The sequence below is a fragment of the Beta vulgaris genome, chromosome 7 (genome assembly GCF_026745355.1).
Source record: "Beta vulgaris subsp. vulgaris cultivar EL10 chromosome 7, EL10.2, whole genome shotgun sequence".
Classification (NCBI taxonomy): domain Eukaryota; kingdom Viridiplantae; phylum Streptophyta; class Magnoliopsida; order Caryophyllales; family Amaranthaceae; genus Beta; species Beta vulgaris.
Window position 1 is genome coordinate 27881778 of NC_079208.1, and position 17867 is coordinate 27899644.

The 17867-nt window shown below is 37.6% G+C and overlaps 1 protein-coding gene across 1 annotated transcript in view; it reads right to left on the reverse strand.

The window, feature by feature from the left end:
* Positions 1 to 11389: 11389 nt before the first annotated feature.
* LOC104899140 (uncharacterized) overlaps positions 11390 to 17867 on the reverse strand; it is a 13393-nt gene continuing 6915 nt past the window's right edge. Inside the window, exons 3-6 of the mRNA XM_010686277.2 lie at positions 14884 to 15031; positions 14245 to 14822; positions 12376 to 12666; positions 11390 to 12274 (exon numbers count right to left, since the gene is read on the reverse strand). Coding sequence (XP_010684579.2) covers positions 11390 to 12274; positions 12376 to 12666; positions 14245 to 14822; positions 14884 to 15031 — 1902 coding nt within the window. The remainder of the gene's footprint in view (positions 12275 to 12375; positions 12667 to 14244; positions 14823 to 14883; positions 15032 to 17867) is intronic.

Sequence of the window (17867 nt, forward strand, 5' to 3'; positions counted from 1 at the left end):
TCCGAAATCCGACGAGTCTTACAATACTCATTGTACATGGGATAGATGACGAAGTGTTGGTCAGTCTGAGTGCAGTCATGCCAAGATCCAACCTCTGTAGGGTGGTCATAATGCCCTGAAAATCAAAATCACCAGTATATGGAGGAAGGGGAGCAGAAGAGGAAGTTTCACCGTCAGCATCAGGAGGCAGGCGCCTACTGTATGTGGGCTAGGGTATCTCAGGAGTAGGGGTGGGGAAATTATGGTCCTAGATGGGGAGGTGGGAATGCGTCTGCTCGGGTCGTAGGCGAGCTAGGGGATCAGGAAGATTGATGGAACGTTGGGTGCCTACAAACCACTAATAACGATCCGACCCAGCTCGCTATATCCAATGAAGAGATTCAAGATAATTAGAATCGATAAGGGTGGGGCCGGGGACTGGTTCATAGCGGGATTTGTCAAACCCCGCTATCTGTCAGGCAAATGGGGTAATCATCCCACCATTAACTATGGGGAGGGAAAAGAAAGTGCCATCATGACGATGTTGGGGTAGGTTTGAGCTATGCGCTCAAACTAAAGAGCAACATGATGGGGGATATTATAATGAAATGCTTTGTCTTTTTTTCCTAGACAAGTAGCTACGAACCTATTAGATAAAGTTCATGCCCTTGCAAGTTGTTTCCTTCAACCCACCCAAACAAAGTCCAGGCTTGAATTATTGCGAAATTTTGAAGATAGGATGGTGAATGTAAGTGGCCTTACAATGGTGTAGGTTGACTAAGACCTCACTATCCGTAATGTTGTAATAACATGAACCATGATTATACCCGTCCGGATGCCTAATGTCCTCCTATTGGTGATTCTTAAAATGTTAGAAAATTGGGGTAGTGAAAGACAAAAGTCTTAGTTGAGCAATCGATAAGAAACATAAGAAATAGGGCCAGACCTAGATTTAGTAACTTCAAAGCTACTATAAAATTCAAACACTAGGCTCTTATAGGTATTCACATGAACATTATAGAAGGCTTCCATGCCAATTATCTTCATGAAACTTTTAAAATTATTTGTAATTCCCATATTACTCAAAAAATTCAAGATCTAGAAAGCGAGTGGTAGTACCTCACAACCTTTCAGTCGTTTAAAATTCTCGTTTTGTTGTTCAAACCTGAAAACCACCTCAGGAAATCTTCATCCGATGTAATTTGCGGTGGTGGTGGTGGTGGTTTCCCCCTTGCCCTTGAAGGTTGCCCACATTGAGATCTTCATATTTCTATTATGGATGCCCTTTCAAACCTTTGGTGAAACCCACAAAAGAAAAAGGTGAAAAAATGAAAGATGAGATGGGTAGAGAAGAAAGGTGGGGAAAGTGGTGAGAGAAAAAGTAAAGGGTGAAGAAAGGAGGAGATTTCTTGAAGATGGGAGGTAATTTAATGGAGGTAAGAGGTGAAGGATGAGAGGATGGAGGAAGAAGAAGTGGGAGGTTAGGGTTTTGAGAGGATTTTGAGAGGAGAGAGAGTGAGAAACGGGAGAATTGAAAGGGGAATGAGAAAGAAAAAGAAATGGCCTAATACATTGTTCGTGATTTCTACCCAGGCGCCCGATCGGGAGGAGTTGCCTGGTAGATCGGGCATGTGAAAATTTTGTTGTTCCCCGGATTTTGTGGCGGGCCCGATCAGGAGAAGGCACTTCCTTAACATTTTTTTGATGAAAATTTGACGGATAGAACGCCGATCAGATCGAGCGAAGCCATTTTTTTAGCCTTTTGCTTTCTGAAGCTGGTTTTGTCACGGGCCCGACCGGACGAGGTTACCCGACTAGATCGGGCGGTTTGTGTAAATGCGTTTCGACTCTTGCTTTGGTCTCATTTTCGTTCGGGGAAAATCATGGCTCATGGAAACTAACCACCCTACACAAAATAGACTTCAAATGGAAATTAGTACCCTCTCACTCACTCACTAAAAAGAGAAAAACTAAGAAGAAAAGAAAGAGAAAGAGAAAGAGAAATGAAAGAAATCAAAGTAAAAGGAAGAAAAGATACGGGTTGCCTCCCGCAAAGAGCTGCTTTATGAAGGTCCCGCACGACCATGTTGCCTCATCACTTATGTCTTAGAAAGAGTCGATTAAAAGCGAATCTCCTGAGCAAGGCCTATGAAAGAACCCTCATGGTACAACTTCAAGCATTGCCTATTCGCCTTGAACTTATCACCTCAATTCTTAGAAATTTCAATTCCTCCATGTGGCTTAACATCAGTCATCACAAATGGTCTCGACCATCAAGACTTAAATTTTCCAGGATAAAGTCTCAACCTCAAATGAAATAGTATTACCTTGTCACTAACATAAATATCTATTTTTTCAGTCATCTTATCATGAAACTTCTTCATTTGCTCCTTATAGAGCTTGTACTCCTAAGCTTCTAGTCTAAGCTCATTCAGTTCATTCAATTAAAAAAGTCGTGCCTCACCTGCAGCTTGTAGGTCCAAGTTAATTTCTTTAGTAGCCCATGCAGATAAATATTCAATTTCAACTGGTAGATGGCAAGCTTTGTCGTACACCATTCGATATGGATTTTTTCCCAAAGGGGTCTTAAATGTAGTGTGTAAAGCCCAAAGAGTATCATCAAGCTTTAAGAGCCAATCTTTCCTTGCTTTGGTGACTACTTTCTCCAAAATCCATTTAATCTCTGTGTCGGACACCTCTACTTGGCCACTGGGTCCGTGGGTGATAAGCCAATCCAACCTTGTGAGTGACCCCATGTTTTTTCAACAAAGCTTTAAAGGCGCTCTTATGAGCGGGCTTCCACTAATGGTTGTCTTCAGTAGCTTAGGAGAGCAAGGCGCCCGATCAGACCAGGCGAGCACGCGCAACCAGCGAATTACGAGTGGGTGTGTTACACCTAATCATGCCCGAGGCAAATCGCATTTGGAAGGAAGTGATCGCTCGACCAGATCGGGCGGCCTTCAAATGGAGCTTTCTTGGCATTTGACGCCAAGTCTTCAAATCTCCTGACAGCTGAAGGCTTTAGGAAGCAGCTTTGGGCCTCGGGAACTCATACACGTGCCTCTTAACTCACCTTAATCCATTGTGGCATCAAGAATAGCATAAAATAGGGAAATAATTCCCGAAAACCTGAAAACTTATATAAAACACAAAACCACAACTATATGGAAGATGTTAGTATAAAGTAACTCATAAGAGCACTATTAGTACGTATTTCATAAAACAAGCGGGGAGAAAAGTAGATATAAAACTATAGCATCAAACATCTGCTGGAACCAGGAGTCCAGGAATCGAAGCATGAAGCATCAATTGGCCTGGCAAAAAAAGGGGCAATCCACAATCACTCAATGAACATCATAAGAATAGTATACGACCCATTTCTTTCTGCAACAAGATATAAGAGGGGGCAGTCCTAGTACGCTCTAAGGAGATAATTGGATCGGGGGAAATAAACAGAAAAAAAGCAGCTTCAAAATTGGCATTATTTATGTATTTAAAAAGATTGGTTGTGCTTCCACTACCACCTTAGGGATCAAGCATCTGATTAGAGGCGCTCATAGATGAAATGCTTCTATGTGATAGAACTGCACTTTTGTCCATTGATCATATGTGCTACTACTCAAAATATCTTCCGTTAAGCTCGACCTTGTATTTTCAATCCTTTTGATGGCTCATCCACAACGATGATTAGTTGTGGATTAGTACAACATGCAAGACAACCTCTGTTCTGTTACAAATCAGGCATTATAAAAATGATTAGTACCATTCCCTCAAAATTCAAACCTCAACAACTGAAAACAGTTGACTAAAAGCTATGATTAGAACAGTTGAACTGAGGCCTACAAATGTATTTAGGGCAAGACATTAAGAAGAAATAAACAAATAAAAAAAATCTATCATCAACACATAGAGTAGAAGAATACAAAGCATACTCAAGAATTGACGCTAGCAGAGCATGGTAGAAGAGATACAAAAAGCCACAGAAAAGTTGGTAAGAGTAGAATGAAACCATACTTAGCATTAAAGAGGATATTTGAAAAATGCGACTTTGGTAGCGAAATATTATTGAACCTTCATTGCAATTGACAAAAACCAAAGTGAATAAGGTATCTGTAGTCTTCCATAAAGCATAAGTTGTAGAAGACCAATGCCAGAGAATGACCCAGAGAACTCTTTTGCAGTAAGTAGCCTTCATCACAAATATGAGACATGTTGTACATGTTTCCAAGCAATAAAGCCTATGCTTGCATGGATACTAAAAGAAAGTCATGTGCCCATTTGGAAAACTAAAAATTTGTGTGTTTTTGAAGCCTTAAGAAAACTTATTCTGTTATTTATGACTTGAAATCTTGTGAATGACATAAGGCTAACTTTGAATGCATATATCTCTCAATTTATAAATGTTTTTGATGTGATTCAAATTGGAGGTGACATCTTGTTCAAAGAGCTTTCCAACGATAGGTCATATGCCTAATTCCGTTGAGAAATGAGAAAGTTATGATTGTTTTACGAAGAACTGACGAAACTGTTTCGTCTCGGGCCCGATTGGGCGGATTTCGCCCGATCCGATCGGGCGTTGCGCCGTTTTGTGCGCTGCACGCGCTTTTTCGGTATTTTTCGTTTTTTAGCTATCTTTTAGGGTTTGTACAGGGTTCCTTATGATTATAAAAGGGCTTCCTAGTGTTCATTATTATTAACACAACTTATGAAACACTTTTAGCCTCTAGATTTAGGACTCCTTGTATTCTCTCTGATTTTCTCCATTATAGTAAAGAAGCTCTAATCTCCTACCTGTGGACATAGCTCAAATTTGACTAAACCACGTAAATCCTTGTGTTCTTTGTTTGTTCATCTTTATTGTTTTCTCACCTTTATCATTTCATTGATTTTCTGTTCTGCATTAATCAAACTACAACACCTTGTTTCCTAACAAACTGGTATCAAGAGCTTGGTTGTTTAAGATCTTAGATGTTTATAGAAAAAGTTTGATTTTTTGATTATGTCAATGAAATTCGATATTGAGAAATTTGATAGGCAAGTAAATTTTGGCCTATGGCAATTAAAGATGAAAGCCATCCTGGTTCAAAGTGGTTGTCACAAGGCTCTAGAAGGTGTATCCAAAAAGCCTTCGGGTATGACGGGTGACAAGTGGGAGGAGATAGATTTGAAGGCACTCTCAGCAATTCATCTATGTGTATCTAATGAAGTTTTGAGAGAGGTTGCCAAAGAAACGACTGCTGCGGGTTTGTGGTTGAAGTTGGGAATGTTGTACTACTTAGTCTACATACCTATTAGGCTCAGATTTTCCTCTTACCCAAGAAGGTTATGGATAAGATTATCTAAATTTGCAGATCTTTAATTTGGGAAGGCAAATCATATCTACATAAAGCCTCTACTGTTTCTTGGGATTGGATTCGGAAGCCAAAGAAGAAAGGTGGTTTGGGGCTTAGAGACTTTCACAAGTGGAATAGAGCAGCCATAGGAAAATTTGTATGGCAAATTGCTCAAAAATAAGGCATATTATGGATAAAATGGATACATAATGTTTATATCAAAGACACTAATTGGGGGGACGATGTCCCTACTAGGTCCGTCAGTTGGTCTTGGAAGATGATATGTACTGTGAAGGATATGTTCAAGGATGGTTATACTTAAAATAGGTGGCTTGGGGGGGGGGGGGGGAAGTATACCATTAGGGAGGGCTACTGATGGCTTGTGGGTGAGTAGGATAACGTTGACGAGTACTATTGCGTCTGGAGCAAGGCCAATATACCAAAGCATGCTTTCATATCTTGGCTTGTAACTAAGGATAGACTGAAAACAACATAGACTGCAACTAGCAGGTCTATGTAATGATACTAGTTGTCTCTCTCCTTTGTAATCAGGGTGAAGATTCATGTACTCATTCATTATTTAAGTGCCATTATGGTACTAAATTTTGTCATGGCATCATACAGTGGTTGAGTATCAGGCAGAGTCAGTAGAAGAGCTTATATACAATGGGGAAGAAATGGGCCAGGAAGTACAAGTAAATAAAGTAACAACTAGTTTGCTATGCTAGCTTAGCTGCAATTGGTTATTATCTTTGGAGAGCAAGGAATCATTCCTACTGGAATGCAGTGGTTCTGAGACTTGAGCTTTTGATCAAGTAGATTGGGGTAGATACATGCATTAGAGTTCGAGCAAGGATAAATGATAAATGGAGCAATAAAGATTTAGTTTAGTTTAACAAGTTATGTATAGAAGCTAGATAAGTAGTTTTGTTTCTGTTTTGGTGGTGGTGAATAGTTTTGGTTGAGGCTGTTGCTAAATGGTTTTTGTTGATAGGTTGTAAGTGTCTTGTTTTTTGGTATATATATATACTTACATTTTTACCAAAAAAAAAAGAAATAAAATACACATATCTTCCTTGATAAGAAAACCAATTTGTCGACCCACTTATCCTCTATGATTAGGATTCCTCGCGCGATGCTAGAAATGCCCCTTGTCATTGAGAGAAGGCAAGAGCCTGCTTATATTCACACCCTAGACATCGAACCAGATCATATTCCTTCTGAACCCTGGTAAACTGATATCCTCAACTACCTAAATAAATAAGAATATCAACCTAGAGCTCAATAATAGCCCAACATGCCTTGAGGTCTTAGCCTCCCAATATGTCGACTATAACGAGGACATTGTACAAAACAACGCCGCAAGGCATGCACCTGCTTTGTATCAATAAACCAGACACCACAACAGTTGTGGATCGAGTCCATAGTGGAATTTGTGGCACGCACATGAACGAACGCATGTTAGCCCAAAAGATCATTTGCTTAGGCTATTATTGGACTACAATGGAAAAAAACTATTACCGTCACTATTATACACCTTTACCTCACCTTGGCCATTCTCCACTTAGGGCATTGGCATCATTGAAAAAATAACATCACCTGGCACCATGGGACATGAATTCATTCTCGTGGCCATAGACTATTTCACTAAGTGTGTAGAAGCAAACATCGTATGCCAAGTTGACAGCCAAACACGTAGCTGCCTTCTTAGAAAGACAATTATTTGTTGTTATGGGGTCCCCCCCCCCCCCCGATATCATAAGTGATCAAGGTACCCATTCCAAGTTCAATGTGAGCAAAACCTTGAAAAATATAGCATCATTCATCACCGATCCTCTCCATATCGACCCCAAGCTAATGGTGTTGTAGAGGCAATCAACAAAAATACTAAAGTCATTATTCAGAAAATGACTGAAAATTATAAGGATTGGCCAAACAAACTACACTTTGCCTTATGGGGATACTGCACTTTCATTCGAACGTCTACCGACACTACACCTTATTCCCTTGTCTATGGAGTATGGAGTAGAGGTTGTCCAACCTATTGAATTAAAATTACCATCCCTACGTATTGTCCTAGAAAGTAAAATCCCTGAAACTGACTGGGTCAATGCTAGATTCGAAGAGCTCATTTTACGCAATGAATGGCGATAAGCTGCATTACATCATGTGCAAGTTTATCAAAATCGTATCGCACGATCTTTCAATAAGAATGACAAACCCCGAAACATTAAAGAGGGTGACTTAATAGTGCTCAAGGCATTAAGGAACAATGTGTTAAATCCCCGAGGTAAATTGAGACCTACGTGGGCCGGTCCATATATTGTCAAAACAATCCTATCTAGAGGTGCAACCCAACTTATTGACATGGGCGGCACTAAATTTCATAATCTAACTAATCTTGATCTACTCAAGAAATTTATGTGTAATCCATAGCCAATTCTTTGATTGGTAAAAGTAATCCAATTCTTAGCATAAACTACGTGCGGCTTGATTCCTATCGGGATAAGTAGGCAACCTTTTCAAGGTTCGACCCCTTCAATAATTAAAACCCTCTTTTGGTCCATCCGAGTCTCAAATAAACTTATTAAAACAAAAGATTTAAGTCCATCAAACTGCACCAAACGCATGCAAGCTATGCCTAGTGCAGCACAGTACGCTAGACGTAGGTTAGAGATGGCCAACAGTGCGGGTCAATCCAGCCAAGCTCGAATCGTGAAATTGGTGGGTGGGTCGTGGGCCAGATTTCTTGAGCCCAACCGACTAAAGCGAGCTACTAAAATTATTGTCCATCCCGGACCATGAAACTGGTCCAGCCGGATCCATGAACCGAACCAGCCTAGTCCAAGTAAATATTGAACCAAATTGTGTATATTTTAATCAAATTGTATATGTTTTATTCAAATTTCATATATTATAATTCAATCAAATTTTAAAATAATGAAATTTCATTAATATTGATAACAATATATATTTTAATTCATTTTAAAAATTTTATGTAACAATAATGAATAATTTCAATGATTAAATAATTTTGAAAAGAAATTCTCATGTCGGCCCGCCAGCCTGGTCCAGCCGACTAGACCCACGAACCGCCAGAATTGCTTCCCAAACCGTGAAAATCGGTAACAGACCGGTGTGGGTGAAGCTTTTCAACCCGCGGACTACCCCGCCCAACCCATGAATTTCACGGTCCGGTCCTGGACCGTGAAATCTCAACCCAGCCCGCTATGGCCCACGATCCGGCGCCCCAGCCCGCACCAGTGGCCATCACTAACGCAGTGATAATATATATTGCTTCCTATTGAGTAATAATATATGCAATATTATTTTATTATTGCCTCCTAACGAGTGATAATATATGCAACAGTATTATTGCTTCATAATGAGTAATAATATATGCAATATTATTTTATTATTACTTCCTACAGAGTGATAATCTATTTTATTATCCTTCCTAAAAAGTTATACTATTGACGACATATCGCTTCACATCGAGTAAAATCAATCGGAAAATCCAGCAAGCACCCGATGCCAGAGGTTGTGCCAGGCGCAGTACTGTGCGCCAGTGCAACAAGTCGCGTCCAACGCACATTTTTTGTTCGACTAATTTTTTTTGGGGGGGGGATGTAATATCATAGTCAATTCCATTATTCATTCTTGTCGTAATAATAAGACAATTTACTATACATCATTACTTTTCATAAAGTCATAAGATCCCAAAATTTTTGAAAGTCTTCGTCCTTTAAAAAAAAAGAGAAAGAAAGAGAAGAAAGTTGAACATGACACGCTGAAGACCGGGAAGGAAGAGAACTGAAGAACCAAAAATAAAACTTCCTCCCCACAATTTCAGCATTTCACCCTCTAAAAATTCTACCTACTCTCACTCCCAAAAATTCTACCCACTGCATAGTAACCACCCCAAAAATTCAGTTCCAAAAACGATAAGTACAATCCTATATTCAATGGCAGTTCTTCATATATCTATCTCCCTATTTTTTTTGTTGCAGGACTGATGTCCTTGCAAGAGATTTCAAGAAAAAGAAGAAATAGAGATGAATTGATAGAGAGAGAATAGAAAGAAACAGATGAGAAATAGAGAGAGAGAAAGAGAGAGAGAGAGAGAGAGATAGATTGAGAGGAAGAATAGGATATTATTTCATTTCATGATTTATTACAGTAGCTAACTTCAATATTTATAGTTGAGCTGAATATAAGTTTGTAACAGAATTTGTAACAGAATAACAAACTAATAATAAACTCTAACTGATTTTCCCTCCAAAAGCACAACTACTAGAGCTACTTGTATTTATCCTTTAACATACTTTCCCCCTTATAAAAGACTTGTCCTCAAGTCTATGATACAATGAAATCAGGAAATCTGGTTTCAAAAGAATCAGCAATTTCCCAAGAAGCTTCATGTTCTTCAAACCCTTCCCATAGAACTAAGTACTGAGTGATAACTCTATTCTGATGTTTTACAAACCGCCTCCTTAATATGGCTTTGGGTTGAATCACAGTCGAAGTAGATTGGTCATGTAACCATTGAGGAATATGTACTGGTACTGGAAGAATATCATGAAATTTCTTCAATTGAGATACATGAAAAACATCATGTATCTGAGCTTCTGTGGGCAATGACAGTTTGTAAGCAACTTTTCCAATCTTAGCCAACACTTGAAAAGGGCCAAAATTCTTTTGGGATAGCTTCTGGTTGACCCTATGCTGAAGAGTCTATTGTTTGTAAGGTTGCAATTTCAGCCAAACCCATTCACCTTCATGAAATTCTCTGTCAGACCTGTGTTGATCAGCTTGATTTTTCATTCTGATCTGAGCTCTGGTCAAATGATGCTTCAAGTTACTTATCATAGCTTATCTCCTTATTAACTTCTATCAACCACTTCATTTACAGACTCTCTTGCCAGGTAAGGTAAATGTAATGGAGGAGGTTGGTTATACACAACCTCATAAGGTGTGAACTGAGTAGAAGAGTGGAAGTGGGTGTTATACCACCACTCAGCCAAAGGTAGCCAAAAGCTCCAATTCTTGGGAGTATCTCCACTCATACACCGAAGATAAGTCTCCAAACACCTATTTACTACTTCTGTTTGTCCATCTGTCTGAGGATGGTAAGCAGAAGACATATTGAACTCAGTTCCATAAATGGAAAACAAGGCCTTCCAGAATTTGCTGAGAAAGACTGAATCTCTATCACTAACTATACTCCTTGGCCACCCATGTAGCTTGAATACATTATCCAAGTAGGCTTGTGCAACATCTACTGCAGTGAAGGGATGAGCAAGTGGTATAAAATGGGGATACTTGCTAAGCCTATCTACCACTACAAAAATGACACTCTTGTCATTTGATAAAGGAAGACCAGTAATGAAATCCATAGATATATCATTCCATACTTCTTGAGGGATTGGTAGGGGCTGTAAAAGACCAGGGCTTGCTGCATTATCAGGTTTAGAAGCTTGACAAATGTGACAATTTCTTATAAACCTTCTAACATCTAGACTCATGCCTTTCGAATAAAAGACTGCTTTCAATCTTCTAAGAGTTAAATACCTGCCTGAATGACCACCATCTGGAGATGCATGTTGCCAAGTGAGCAACTTCAACCTTAATTGAGCATCAGGGCCTATAACAAGTTTCTTGTGCTTCCTTAATAAGCCTCCTTGCAAGCTAAAGCCCATGTAACTTGCTGCATCTTGGAGCTCTTCAATAATAGAGATCAAATTGAAGTCTAACTGATAACTTTTCTTAATGTGAGTAATCAATTCAGCATCAACCATTGATAAAGCTAACCACAACACTTCAGCACCTTGGACCCTTGATAATGCATCTACAGCCAGGTTGTCTTGTCCCTTCTTATACTGGGTTTCATAATCAAATCCCATAAGTTTGGACAACCAAAATTGTTGAAATGGTGTTGAAATTTTCTGCTGTAATAACCATTTCAAACTTTTCCGGTCTATCCTAATGATGAAATGATTTCCAGTCAGATATTGTTCCCATTTCTGAACTGAAAAAACAATTGCAAGTAATTCTTTCTCATAAACTGATAATTTCTGTCATTTAGGCCCCAATGATTTGCTTATATAAGCTAGGGGATGGCCTTCCTGCATTAAAACAGCACCAATACCCATGTTAGAAGCATCAATTTCAACACTAAAAAGCTTTGAAAAATCTGGTACAGCTAAAACTGGAGAAGACACCAGAGCAAGTTTCAAAGCATTAAAAGCCTCCGGTGCTGCTGTAGACCATACAAACCCATCCTTCTTAAGTAAATCATGCAAGGGCCTGCATATTATAGCATAATTCTGCACAAATTTTCTGTAATATCCTGTTAAGCCCAGAAAACTTCTTAATTCTTTGACTAAAGTTAGAGAAGGCCATTTAGACACAGCTTCAATCTTCTTAGGATCAGTCTCAACCCCAGACCCTGAGATGAAATGTCCAAGATACTCCACTTTACTTTTTGCAAATGAACACTTGGTTTCCTTAATGTGCATCTTGTGCTGCCTCATTAATAGAAATACTTGCTCCAAATGTTGCCAATGTTCAGTGATGGATTTGCTATAGATCAAAATATCATCAAAAAACACAAGGACACACTTCCTGAGTAAAGGTTTAAAAACCTGATTCATCCATCCTTGGAATGATGTTGGGGCATTTGTTAGGCCAAAAGGCATAACAAGAAATTCAAAATGCCATGTGTGTGTTTTAAATGTTGTTTTAAACACATCAGATGGGTGTACTCTGAAATGGTGATATCCAGCTCTCAAGTCTAGCTTGGTGAACACTGCAGCTCCAGCTAACTCATCAATGAGTTCTTCCACTACAGGGATAGGAAACTTGTCCTTGACAGTCTTCCTATTCAATTTCCTATAGTCTATACATAGTCTCCAAGTCCCATCTTTCTTGCCAATTAACACCACTATGGTGAAGCAAAGGGGCTACAACTGTTTTGTATGATTCCTCTATCAAGCATTTCTTACACCAATTGTTCAATTATATCCCTTTGTTTTAAAGGATATCTGTAGGGTCTAATGCTCACTGGTCCAGCATCATGTTGCAAAGGTATTATGTGATTAAATACTCCCCTATGAGGTGGCAACTCTACAGGATCAGCAAAAATATCAGTATATTTCTCTTTTAATAACTGGAACTCTACTGACACCAAGATCTCTTTATTCTTCTGATCTTGAGTCACACACAACTCACTGACTTGCATAACACAGAATTGAACTGCATTCTCTACTAATTTGCTGCCTAGAGTTCCTTCAATTACTTTTATCTTCTGTGGAGGAATACCTTTTAGAGAAAAAGCATGATCATCCAACTCAAACTTCATCACCAATTCTTTAAAATCCCAAATAATTGGTCCCAAAGTACTTAACCATTGTACTCCCAAAACCATATCACATCCCCCTAAAGGAATCAACATCATTCAGTACTGAATTCCTTCTTATTCATTGTCCAATGAAAAGAAGTACACTTATGCTGACATATCAGGGAGTTTCCATCTGCTAATGGCCTGAGGACTTATCTGGTAGAGATGGAAATATCCAGTGGATCACCCGACCACCCGCTCCACCCGGTTTATTAAGTGGGTGAAAACCCCGGTTTAAACGGATGATAGCCGGGTGACGGATAATCGGGTGACGGATTCGGGTCGGGTTCGGGTGATATTTTTTCATCCATCACCCGTTTACTACCCGACCCATCACCCGTTTAAAGTTAAAAAATATATTTTTTTTGTTTTGGGTTCATTTAGTCCATTGTCAAAGGTTCATTGTCTAAAGGCCCAAAGACCCCAAACAAAGCAATTAAACTTTAACCTAGGGTGCAGCTTCCATTCGCAAGAATCTCAACTCTCAACTCAAGCAAGTAGTGCTGTTCTCACCATTACCATAATGTTGGACTGCCATAGCTTCACCGGAGGATTCTTCTCAACTCAAGTAAGATTATAAACTCAAATTCAGTTTTTTTTTTAAATTTAAATTTTAATCCTCGTCAAAATTTGTGTTCTCTTCTAATATGCATTTTCTTAAGGGGGAAAAATTTGCATTTTCAAAATGGTAGTTCTTAAAATGTGCGTTTTCTTTTATGTTGTTGATTTTTCTATATAATTTGATTAGGACTTAGGATTTTGCTTGATTTTAATTGGGTTGTTATGTGAATTGTGATATAGATAAATGAGAAATGATGGTAATGAATCTGGATATGATTCATCATGTCCTCCTTCAACACCTTCTAGTGTTTCTCCTTCCCTCACACTAAGTTCCTACTTCCTAACTTATTACTTTTCTAAATATTATTCTTATCTTAATCATTTGTTTGTTTAATTATTAGTAGAGAGATGAAGATGAAAATATATGATGATTATGCAAGTGGTAGACTTGTAGTGGAGGGCCTTGTTCGTTGCTGCTGTTGCTGTACATTTCTGTGATGTTGTTCTGTTGCTGCTGTGATTATTGGTGGTGTTGTGCTGCTGCTGTCTTGTTGTTCTGCTGCTGTACATGGTTGTGATGATGTGTTGTGCTACTGTATTGTTATGTTGCTACTTGCTACTGATTTTATTTTCCGACTTTTATAATGAATTAAGATATTGCCATATGTAGGCTAAACTTTATTTGACTCCTTAATTATTTGATGTTGTTGAATGTTGAACTTTGTATCGGTGTATTTTAATTAATTGAAGTTTGGATTTCGATTTAATTAATTGAAGTTTGGATTTCGATTTAATTATTTGATGATATTGATATTTTTTATTATTTTGATTTTAACATAGTTCATCCGTTTATCACCCGATCCATTCGTTTCACCCGTGGGTGATGGATGGATGGATTTGAGTGGATGTTTGACCGGGTGGGGTGGATGGAGGCGGGTGATGGATGCGGGTGATGGTCCCCCAGCCCCGAACCCGATCCATTTCCATCTCTATTATCTGGTCAATCTTACACCCCAATTTCTTAGCTAAGGCTAGGTCTAAGAAGTTATGGTTACTACCAGAATCTACTAGAATGTGAAGAGGTTTACTCTGCACCAATCCAACCACTCTCATGGTGTGAAAATTCTGGTTACCAGAAAGGGCACTAACTGAAAGACAGGGTTCTTCTCTAGCTTCCACATCTCCATCTCCATTATTACCCTCTTCATCATCACTTTTTGCTTCACTAGGGACTTCAACAGTAAACAATTGGGTTTCTTTAAAATTGCACTTATGTTTTCTATCATACTTTTGATCACAATAATAACAAAGACCCTTTGCTATTATTTCTGCCCTCACATCTGCTGGAATGTCTTTGAAAGGTTTGGGTTGATATCTTACCAAAGATTGAGAAGGTTTTGGGGTAGGAAGAAGAGGAGGTTTATTGGTATTATTTTTATAAGGAACAGATTGTATTGGTTTTGTAGAAAAATATGGGTAAGATGATCTTCGAGAAGGTTTGGCAGCACATGCTAGTAATTGTTCTTCTTGCAATCTTGCATATCTCACAGCTTCAGAAATAGATGAAGGGTTAAAGGCCCTTCATCATTGGTTTAACAGAAGGTTTCAAACCTCCCACAAAACTTTCTAACACATACTCATCAGTTAATACATGACCATTTTGCATTAGCAAAGACCTCGAATTCTCAAATTCATCAATGTATTCCTCTAAAGTTCCAGATTGCTCAAGCTTATTAAAATTTTCTACTGCATTAATTCCCTTCCCATCTTTAAATTTGCAGTCAAGTCAAGAATAAAATCATCCCAATCTACATTTTTTCTTACAGCCAAATAACTCGAAACCCACAATTCTGCTTTATCAATCATGTATAAAGATGCCAAATCTACTCTACATTCATCAGCAATTTTACACAAAGCAAAATATCTACTACACTTCTTTATCCAGATTCTTCGATTAGATCCATCAAAAGTAGGAAATTGCAGTTTTGGTATCATACCTTGAGGTCTATTGGAGTTAACTTCATTATTTGAAGTATTTCTCTAGGTTTCAGAAGAACTGGTGATATCCTTCATCTCCTTCACCATTTGCATCAAAAGAAGCATGTTATTAGATTGCTCTTCGAGACGCTTTTCCAGCAATTTTACTTGTTCTTCCATATCTGAAAACTTCTTACTAACAGCTCTAGAAAGAGGTGCTCAGAATGTTTGAATTTTCAGATTAAAGCTCCGTTGATGGAAATTCTATGAGTGAGCAGCAGTTGGCTCTGATACCAATGTTGCAGGACTGATGTCCTTGCAAGAGATTTCAAGAAAAAGAAGAAATAGAGATGAATTGATAGAGAGAGAATAGAAAGAAACATATGAGAAATAGAGAGAGAGAGAGAGAGATAGATAGATTGAGAGGAAGAATAGGATATTATTTCATTTCATGATTTATTACAGTAGCTAACTTCAATATTTATAGTTGAGCTGAATATAAGTTTGTAACAAAATTTGTAACAGAATAACAAACTAATAACAAACTCTAACTGATTTTCCCTCCAAAAGCACACCTACCTGAGCTACTTGTATTTATCCGTTAACATTTTTCCCTAAAATCTATCAATTTCTTAAATCAACTGAATATATATTAATCCCTGATTATGTTCAAAATCCAACTGGAAGAAGAACAAATTCGAGAATAAATAGCTCATTTTCACCTTTCGCTATATCAGGATTCAACAAAGAACCAAGAGAGAAAGTGACAGTAGCAATGGCATCATACGACATCAAATACACGGGATGAAGTCAAGGTAGCTACCATAATTATGAACCAAGAGAGAGAAATAGAACCTTCAAGAAATTAAGGTTTCGGATATTTAGGTTTTCAAGTTTCGAAAATAAATTTGGTAATGAATCTGAAAGTTGATAAGAATTTCTCACTTAAATGTAAAAACTTGGATGAATTGAGCTTCCCAGAATTTTGACAATAGATATGTAATCTATTGACACGGGTGAAGGAGAGAAAGAGAAAAGATGATAGGTTCCTTTTTTTTCCAATTAATGTTATAGTGTCCATTATTTTGATGTTGATACCTATCACAATTGAGGCAGTGGAATAAGTAAAACACTTTACTTAACAAGTACAACATTGTGTCCATTATTCTACTCTTGTTTCCACTTAAATAATTTCATTTATTTGCGGACATTGTGGGTGTATGTGCCTAGTTTGGAATGCAGAAAATTATGTACAGGATAGTTAGGGGCCCATTAATTTTAATTTTGCCATGGGCCCAATAATATTCATGAACGTATCATGCACGAGGGTTTTTGTTTGCTAGGGAACTAGAGTACTCACAAGTGATTGTTGAGAACGACTATTTGCTTGTTATTAATCCATATGCATGTACCTACTCTATCCTAAGCAATCTGAAGTTCTTAATAAGATTTTTAATTGATTGGTTGTGGTTAGTTTTGATAATTAATTTTCAAGGGATTAATTTGCTGTAATCCAGATAGTAATATAATGACAAAGAAAAGCACGACCTAAGCTTAGGAACAAGGGCACTTGTATCCAGAGCTAAAATTCATTTTTTGCTAAACAAGATTAAGAGAGTTAATAGGAATTAATTATCACTAATATTATTTAAGAGTTGTTTAATTATCATTTAGTATATTATTCGTACCAAACTTGTTTTGAATTAATTAGCTAATTAGTTTAGTTACATGCTTAACGTGTAATAAAGTTAAGCTAGCGGGTGCTCATGAAGGTTGTAAAGGTGCTTGCTTGAGGTGTTTGATATTAATTAGTGTTAATTAATTCCTAAATATGATGTTGTATTCACTATTTTGATGATGACAAATGATGTGGTTTTTAGTTTAGTTTATTTTAGTAATCTTATTTTAGTTAGTTTTATTTTTTCTATTAGATTTAATTTTATGTCTTTAATTAGATTTTATTCTAGTAGTATAGATTAGATTTATTATCGTTTCATACAATTAGCTTATTAATAACTTATGGAGAATTGATTATGAGTTTAATCAAAATTAAGTTATGTAATCTAATTGTTTATATTATCGACTCATTACATGACTGTATGATTTCGATATTATGGAATATTAACTTTATCAAATTTGAATTCCATAATGTTAGTGGAGTTAGTGGTATATGCGCAGGTGAAATGTATAAGCAAAATGAACGTGCAGCAGTATCTAACTACCATCGCTACAAATAAGGAACGAAGATTCTGATCAGTTTGTTCCTAAACTCTAGGGAGCACAACCAACTGCCTTATTGTTAGCACGCGCATATCTGAAGGAGTGGAAGCTGATTAAGTGGAATAACGGCTACAAAAGTGGTTGGTGGGATGCTACATTCTAGCGCCCATAATGTACTAATGGAGCAAAACGTGGAGCAGCAGATATTCCTACTTATAGCTTAGAAAATTGAATTCAAACTTAATACTTTCCAGATTTTCATGTATTATTACATCTAAGAAAGTTTATTTGGTTTTTTATTCTTCAATTTATTTCAATCATTGTATTTGAGTTTGGGTTGAGAGAAAGAAAATTCTTGTATTCAAACAAGAGAAAAGAGAAAGAGAAAGAGAAGAGAG